Source organism: Benincasa hispida, chromosome 6 (assembly GCF_027475165.1).
Source record: "Benincasa hispida cultivar pf3 chromosome 6, pf3_genome.v1.1, whole genome shotgun sequence".
Taxonomy (NCBI): domain Eukaryota; kingdom Viridiplantae; phylum Streptophyta; class Magnoliopsida; order Cucurbitales; family Cucurbitaceae; genus Benincasa; species Benincasa hispida.
In genome coordinates, this window is record NC_143483.1 from 32304869 (window position 1) to 32314023 (window position 9155).

General features: G+C 34.1%; 1 protein-coding gene across 6 annotated transcripts; it reads left to right on the plus strand.

The window, feature by feature from the left end:
- Positions 1-3615: 3615 nt before the first annotated feature.
- Positions 3616-8204, plus strand: MEE12 (maternal effect embryo arrest 12). 6 transcript variants are annotated; one of them, XM_039034694.2, is made up of 8 exons: positions 3638-3908; positions 3994-4041; positions 4135-4201; positions 4357-4451; positions 4722-5362; positions 5845-6702; positions 7071-7207; positions 7468-8204. In XM_039034694.2, the coding sequence occupies exons 5-8, from the start codon at positions 4729-4731 to the stop codon at positions 8074-8076; spliced, it is 2238 nt and encodes a 745-aa protein (XP_038890622.1). In that variant the 5' UTR covers positions 3638-3908; positions 3994-4041; positions 4135-4201; positions 4357-4451; positions 4722-4728; the 3' UTR covers positions 8077-8204. The 6 variants fall into 6 exon arrangements, with proteins under 6 accessions (XP_038890625.1, XP_038890622.1, XP_090171123.1 ...); XM_090314995.1 differs by having other exon boundaries at positions 3734-3908; positions 4736-5362; XM_039034695.2 differs by lacking the exon at positions 3994-4041 and having other exon boundaries at positions 3678-3939.
- Positions 8205-9155: the final 951 nt, after the last annotated feature.

Genomic DNA, 9155 nt, shown 5'->3' on the forward strand with positions numbered 1-9155 from the left:
TTAAAAAAAATTAAGTTGAAGTCCTTTTTTTTTTTTTTTACAAAACTTGAATAATTTAATTATTTTTAAACAAAAATTAATTCTAAAAATTAATTTTTAATAAAATTAATTTCAAATAATTAATTAAAATAATTTAATATCAAATTATTAAACCACCAATTCCTAAAACATGAATCCCTATTCGTATTTTTTATATTTAAATCATATTTAAATATTTTTCCAATTTTCCAATTTTGTTTAATTTGATAATTAAACGTTTAGTTATATCGTATATAATTAATTATTCTCTTAAATTGAATTGAACGTTTTCTCTCATCATGCTATTCTAAGGTTTGATCCGTTTGAGAGCTCGTAGGCAGACCTAATGGACCTATAGATTCTGAGCTCCAACGATCTGAGTTAATTGGCTAAACTCTTTAAACTAAATTAATCAAAATTCATTAACTACGGATTGTTGGGAATGTCCTAGAACTCGCAGTTCATGTTAAACATTCTATTTATCAATAATAATAAATTGTTGATTTTGCATTCTATTATGAAAATCCAATAAATATATCCATGACTATAGTCTGAATATTGTAACTTTATGTAGTGACATATACAGGATCAAGTTTAACAGTATATTGCCTAAATGGTCTAATAAGTATAGGGATGAAATTGAGTATCTCATCCTGGTAACACTATTGGATGCGGTCCACTCTGTAGTTGTTACAAAGAGTTGTAGAATGCTACAAATGAAGTGATCCACAGATCGTTCATGTTGAGACATGTGAGTGGGGGCATCCTATGCAATGAGTTTGTATATAGACTAGACCACGAAAATAGTCACTTTTCTTTCTAACGATCGTTTACAGTTAAAACTGACTATTTCATTTATTAAATAACCTAGGCTAACTCCATCTTAATCCTGAGCTAGCTATGAATTCCTGTTTGTTTGGGATTATTCTTTGATCTACAAACAGTGAGAGTAGTCCAATAGCACTGCTCAATAAGCCTCCCATTTTAGGGATAAGACCGGATGAATAGCTATGGACATAACTCTATAAGATGGAATTTACTCCTACCCGATTTAGGGTTAGTAGATAGGTTGTTCTCTTAAGTATTGATTCCAGGTCTTGAACAATTGGGGCTTCGCCTTCCCATGATAGAGAAAGGACTTGATTCATAGGTGTTATGAATCAGAATTGTTCATTAGAGGGTCAGTGGGAACTTAAGATGTATTTACAGAGGTAAAACGGTTATCTTGACCCAACTGTGATTACGAACAACCTGTGAAGGATTGACTTACTAATTATGGTTATATAAAGTGGACATAATATATCTACAGTGAGGGGAGTTCAATTATGGGCTATAGTGGAGTGTCCCATTAGTTAACGAATGGGGGTTAGATCGGTCTAATGAGTTTAGTCGATTAATATCGGATCTAGGGGTGTTCAAATAACCCGACAACCTGAACAACCCAGACTACCCAACCCAAAATGTAAAAGTTGGACTAGGTTAGTTTTGTTCTTGGATTGGGTTAGGTTGAATTTTTTCTATTTTTTTATTGGGTTGGGTTGGGTTATGGGTTGGCTAAAAAAAAATTTGGGTTGACCCAATCCAACCCGAATTTTATATATATATTCCTCTTTGTTTAAAGTTTGATTTCTTTATATTGATTAATTTTTGAATTTTTAATATTTTTCTTTTAAAATTGTTATGATATTTGTCTTTGTTTAAAATTTACAATAAATATCATAGATATTTGGTATTTAACATCTTAATTTTATGAGATTTTAGTTATTAGTCATGTGTTGTATATAAATTTACATATTTTTCATTAAAAGTAAAAAAATAAGCTATAACCCCACAACCCAACCCGAATTTTAAGGGTTGGGTTGGGTTGGGTTGAAAACTTTATTTGGGTCATTTGGGTAGTCAATCAAACCAACCCGAATTTTCGGGTTGGTCCAAAAAATACCCTCAACTCAACCCTACCCAACCCATGTATACCCTTACTCGGACCGTTGGAGCCCATGATCTGTAGGTCCATGAAGTCCCTCTACTAGGTCGTAAATGGTTAAGCTTTAGAGTAGCTTGAGAAATTAATTTGAAACATTCAAATTAAAATTAAACGGAATAAGGGAATATATATATATTTAAGTATGATTTAAATATATGAAGATGAATTTGTGAAAAATTAATTTAATATTTGATATTAAATTAATTAGTTTTATTTAAAAATTAATTTATGAAATTAATTTTATAAAATTAAATTTTTAGTTTTAAAATCAAAATTGAATTTAGAAATCGGTTTTGATTTTGAGAAAAGTTGGAAAGTTAAAATACATGCACAAAATGGAAAAGCAAGTATTTCCATTACCATCTTCTTCATGCTCACACAAAATCTATTTTCTCATCTTCATTAACTCCAAGCATGAGCTGCAAGACATGCAGTGTTCTTCTTTGCACCTTCATCTACAATAAATAAAGAAGAATGAAGTGATTTTGAGACATGCATTATACAGAATTTTTAGAGAAAATTTCGTTTGGAAGAAAGGTTCTTCAAGTAGTGTGCTGTTGTGAGCTTCTCCTTGTGTTTACATTACTTCAAGTTGTTCTTGAGTCCCAAACTCATTCTAAAGCTCCAAGAGGATAGTGGGAAAGATCTTGAGGTGGTTCACGCTGTTCTTTGGAGAAGACTGCTACTGTTGTTCGAGATCTTGAAGAGTTCTACAAAGGTATGATCACAAACCCTCTTATTTTAGATGAGCATGTTTTATTTTCTATCAAAATTAGTGAATTTGAATGCTTATTGATCCTTGTTACTTCCGCTGCATGTTAATACACTCTTACACGGGTCACTCCACTAAAGCCTGGTAGCTATACTCTCCACTGTAGATATATTTCTATCTACTTGATTTAACCATAATTAGTAAGTCAACCCTTCACAGGTAGTTCATGATAACGGTTGGTTCAAAAGTTATTTTACCCCTGAGATTACATGTTGCTCCTTAAGTCCCACCAATCCTCTAATGAACAATTGGTTTGTGTTCCAATCACCAAACCGAGTCCCTCTCGGGTCAGTGAGAGGGTTGGGTCCCTTGTTCAAGACCCAGAGTTATCACTTAAGGGAATAACCTCTCCGCTATCCCTAAAAGCGGGTAGGAGTGAATTTCGTCTTATACCTTATGTCCCCAGCTATCTACCCAGTTTTTCCCCTAAAATGGAAGGTTTATTGAACCAGCGCTATTGGGTCAACCTTCACCCATGCAAATCTATCCCGAATAAATAGGAGTTCATAGTTAGCTCAAGATTAAGGTTAAGTTACCTAGGTTATCGCTTTGAAATAGTCAGTCTTAAATAGTAAACAACGTTATAAGTAAGAGTGACTTATTTCTTCATCCGGTCTTATACAAACTATTTGCACAGGACGCTCCCACTTGCCTGTCTTCATATAAACGATTCATGATCACATTGTTTGTACTAAATACAAAGTGGGTTGCATCCAATAATGTCCCTAGAATAAGGTACCCATCTTATCCATATATTATAGACTGTTTTGGCTATATACTTGAACTTAATCCACTCTAATGTCTCCATATAAAATCACATATTGATGACATCAAAACGCCATTTTTCATTACTTTTTGTCCATGTGATCATTTTTTATTTGGACTTTCTAAATGAGGCCATCCGTACCAAAAAAAACCCCTTCCTCCTCTCTTAAGTCCCGCGAGACCCCCTTTCCCTCGCCGTTTCAGTTCGGCCAGCTCACCCACAAACGGCGACGGTTGGCAGCGACTTGCGGTGAGTGAGCGTCGCAAGACCCATGCTCAGACAACGACCCGCGCCCGACGACTCCTTCGCGATCTTGAAGCGATAACCCGTTCTGCAGCGTTCTACGACGTATCTTCCGGTGGAAATCAGTAAGCAGTGTGCTTCTGCCTTTTTGACGAGGTTTGATACAGACCCACTCTCGTTACCCACTTCTTAATGACTTCAAATATGCAGGATTAAGCGTATTCTAGCACATTCCAGCCACGATTGAAGTTCGTTTAGGTTAGGTTCATGGGCAAAAGTGCTATAAACTCCTTTCGAACACATTCAAATGCTGTGGCTTAACCTCTAACCTTTAGAACATCTGTCTTGTAGTTTCGGACTGATACCAGACCTATGCGGATACTTTTCTAGTAATGTTGTCCCCTTTGGACACTTTTCAGTAAGGACCCACCTCCTTTCAACTTTAGTTTTGTGCACAAACCAGCAAGTGTTGAGGCTGTTCGGCCATCTTCAGTTGGCAATTAAGCGTTTTAAGCCTAAACTATCTTATGGTATTTTAGATCCATTCCTAACCCTTGGAATTCTTGTGTTCAGTTGATTTAAACTAGTTCGAACCCATTCGGAAACTCTTGGGTCTTATTCGAACACTTTCCAGCAAAGTTCTAAGCCTGTTTGGTGTTTTTCAACAGGTAACACCTCACTTTCAACCTTTTAGAACTCGTTTAAAGTTATAACTCTCGGGAACTCTCTATTGTAATTTGGAACTATGTCGGAGGCTTTTATTTAAGGCTTAAGGTTGTTTTTGGGTGGTACTAGACAGTCTTCGTTCTCCGTCGAATTGAGATCTAACGTTAGAGTTTTGTTTTAGTATTTCAAGAGTCTTTCGAATAATAGAGCTTCATATAATAATTTTGATTGATAACCTTTTCTGGTTTTTCTTTTTCCATTTTACATTCAAGATCTCAAATGGCAGACCCCTGCAACTTGTCTTGCTACAACTGTGGCAGCATTGGGCTTACAGATGGCTTTGATGGCTTCTTCTACTGCCTTCAGTGTGGTTCCCAGGCTGACGACATCATCGACACTGGTGTTGCTGACGAGGATTTGGCTATAAGAGATGCCGGTAAATCCGGTGGCCCAATCTACTCACAATCTCACAAGCGCCGCCATAATCCAGCCGTGTTGAAGGTGGAACCCCTATCTCAGTCTCAACCACTTTTTGGTACAAGTCAGTCTGAGTTCTGGGATAGCCTTAATTTAAAGGAAGACCCATATGGCAATGAAGCTCGAAAGGATGATGACGTTGTGATGTTAAATGATGGTGTCGGGCCTACTGGTCCAGAGGATTTCGGGTCCGGTGGTGTGCTATCTGGAAAACCAAGCTTTGAGGAGTATGCTGATGAAGTGAGAATGAGATATGTAATGGGGTTGCAGCTGATTGTGGAGCTTCAATGCGAAGCTTTGGTGAAGGAATTCAAGGCAACCCCTGTAATTTGTGGGTTGGCAGCGAGCATTTGGTTGAGGTTTGTGACTATTACACGAATTTTTGATGAGGATTGGGCCTTTGAGACCGTCCAGGATTCTGAGAGCCAATGGCAAGGTTTGATAACTAGTTATTTCTACTAGAAGTTCTTGTTTATATTTTAACTTCCCATTAATCATTTTGATACTTGAAACTGAAATGTGAAATCTTTAGCTTTATATTTTTTAGTGGCATTGACTTTTTGTTTGATTCTTTTAAACATGGCTGGTTGCTTTGAAAAATGAACTCATTCTTATTATTGGATTGTTCTTTTTTAGCCTATATTGTTTGGATATTCAAATATCAGAGTTTTTATTCTATATACCATATGGCCGATGCCTTTCTCCCAAGTTCCTTTGTCAGTGCATCATTTTGTCTGACATGTTATAGTTTTGTAAGTAGAGTAAGATAATACCTCATTTATTCCTTTATTTAGTGTTGGTTGAGTTTTCATGATTTATTTTAATATGTTTAACTGTTTTCACTATCTTAGTATTTTGAGTTTTTGTCATATTTGTTTTTCATTTTAGTTGCAAACTGAATGTTCTTTCATTCAACAGATCCTGAATGCATTAGACGTGTTCGCTTTAACAATAAAGACGAACCCCACAATTTGTATGGTCAAAGGGTAGTAGTTGTATGGGTTAAATCTTTAAGAAAGAAGATACCATTATTTTGTACATTAGCTGTTTCATTTTTGGCTTGCCATGTTGCTCGGGAAGCAATTTTGCCAACAGACATAATAAAGTGGTCACTGGAGGGGAAACTTCCATATTATGCTGCTTTTATCGACATTGAAAATCGCATTGGGAAAACGTCAAACGCTTGTCCTATAAGTTCAAAGCATATGCATAGACCCTCTCGAATTTCCTCGCTGCAGAAGTTAGAATCCTTGGCAGCATCGATAGCTCATACCATAGGACTAAATCTTCCTCCAGTCAATTTTCATTCAATAGCATGTCGTTTTCTCGACAAGCTTGCCCTTCCTGTTGATAAAATTTTGCCTTATGCTTGCCGCATTTATGAGTGGTCAATGCCTCCTGATTTGTGGTTATCAACCAATGAATTGAGACTTCCCTCTCGTGTTTGTGTAATGTCAATTCTAATTATAGCAATGAGGATTCTGTATAATCTCCATGGATTTGGAGAATGGGAAAAGAGTTTGTCTGTTAATTGTGCTTCATCTTTCCCACCAAATCAGAAGACGCATTCAAGTCCTGCTACGCATTCAAGTCCTGCTACGCATTCAAGTCCTGCTAATAATTTTAGTAAAATGCAGGCTGATAATGAAAACAGACGCGGATTTACTTCACTTAATGTGGACAATCCGTCTGTTTCTCCGAATAACTCCCATCCGACTGCTACAGAGTTCCTTCGCAAGATTGAAGCTCGGTATCATGAGATTGCTGAAACTTATGGTATGATTTCAGTATTATTTAATTATTAGATCAATCTTAGTGTACGTTTATAATTGATTTTAAAATGGTTAGTCACTTTTATTAGATTCAAAATTACTTCGAAGCACGCTTTTAATTACTCAAAATTAATTTAATACTTAATGTTATTCTTTTAAATACAATTTTCATATTATCAAATTTGATTTTGAATAATTAAAAAAATGTTGAAGAGCAAATGACAAAAATGATTTTAACTATTTTGAAATCACTACTCTCGAAACATATTCTTATACATCTGCTTTTACTAAATAAGATTACTCTTCCTATCCCTGCTCACTTTTATTTCTTATTAAATTGTCATTTGATAATTTGCAAATTTGTGTTGGCAGAATACTCTAAAGACTTGCCAACTTATCTTCAGTACTGTAAGGATGTAGTCTTTGCTGGTTCAGAGTCGTTGTATGTCGATGATCATGAGGAACAAAAGATGATCGAACAATTATGGAATTATTATCAGAATGAAAAGGTAATGACTATCAAGTAAATTCTTGTGTGCATAGATATCGGAGACAAATTATCAGATGAAATTAGTCTGTGTTCATAGATATTGGAAAAAAAAACGACTGGGAAATAATAGTTCTACTTGACAATATGACTTGCTTTTGTTGCCATGCAATGGGGATTTGATAACATTGCTATAATTGTTACCATATCAATGTTTAGTGGGAAAGCAACAATCAAAATGCAAGCATAGTTCCTAACTAGAAAAAGTAAAATTGTTAACAGGATCGAGAACAAACAGAAGATGTGGATCAAAATGCTACTTCCAATCAAAAGAGATTGAGGGAAGGTTCTAATGATCGATTATCCAATGAAAGCAAGAAAGTCAAAGGCAAAGAACGTATTAACGGCGAATCATCAAATAACAGAACTGGGTCAATTAATTCTCAGCAAAGTCCATCAAAAAGTTCAGAAAATAGTGATGATGATGAAGTATCCTCTGAAGACAAAGCAGCTTCAATACCAACTTCCATAGATGAAGCGATCAGACGACTGAAACTCGACATGGAGGAGAAAAGGTTCTGCTACATTCCCCCAAGAGTTAACCCGAAGAGATTTGATTACCTTCACTACTCGAGGAAGATCGATGAGGGTGCGCTGACTTACGCTGCTCATGCTGATTACTACATATTGCTTCGTGCTTGTGCTAGAGCCGCACAAGTTGATATTAGGATTATGCACATTGGAGTGTTGAGTCTTGAGAAAAGATTGTCATGGTTGGAAGCCAGAATCGATAGATCTCTCCATCTAACACCTTCAAGTGTTTCTTGTGAGTTTTGCAGTGATGTGCCTGATCATGTCGACTCCATTGGACTCTCAGATTTGGGTACTTAAAAGGGTTAGACAATCTAAAAACAGAAATTTGAAAACAAGAGATTCAATGGAAACGTATTTCATGTTTTCAGATATGTATTTGATAGAAGATTTAAAAATTAAATTTCAATTTAAACAAATTTTTAAAATGGAATTGAAAATATATTTAGTTCCTCACTAAATATTAATTGAATATAAATCATTTCTAATTAATTTTTGAATTTGTTTTATGTAAAGTTTTTGTATAATTATTGTTTGTAATATCATATAATATATGAAATATATTACATATTTTAAGTTTAACAAAAATAATTGAGTTTATAACAGGAAATAGTATAATTTTATTATTGTTTTTAATCTTTTTTAATATAATTTTGTATTTTAAAATTTTGAATTCAAGATTTGGATCCATAAAAAAGTTATTTTAAGAATTTACATTATTTGGATCATAGAATTTGAAAATAATTCTCGAAAACAGAATCTGAGTTACCTACCAAACTGGTCGTAAGTGATTTACATTTTTTTATTTGACTCATCTCCTTAAAATAGATGAAAAATATTAAATAATTAGCTTTAAGGCATGTTTGAGAGTAACTCTAGAATTGTTTAAAATACTTTTGTCATTTTCAAAATAATTATCAAACATGTTATTAATTTTTCAAAACTAATATTAATATTAAATTATTTTGAGTGATAAATGTGTTTTAAAGTGATTTTAAAATTAATTTTAAAATTGTCAAAAGTAATTTTGATTATTTAAAAAAATGATTTAGGTTAAATTGCAAACTTGGTCCAATGGTTTGGAGAAAGAATTCAATTCTTATGGTTGGATAAAATTCTTTATGGTAGACTCTATTTATGAGGATTTTATCAAATTATAAGGATTATTTATGAGATTTTGTCAAGTCAAAACGATGAAATTCTAACTAAATTTGCAATTTAATCAATAATTTATAAATATAATGTTGTATTAGGTCTTGTGTTTTTTTTCTTTTCAATTTTGCTAAAAAAGTCTTAAATAGGGTCATCTTTAAAAATATTTGCAAGAATCGAGTGGTCTAGAAATTATTTGCAAAAGGAGGGCAGTTTTTTTTGTCCTT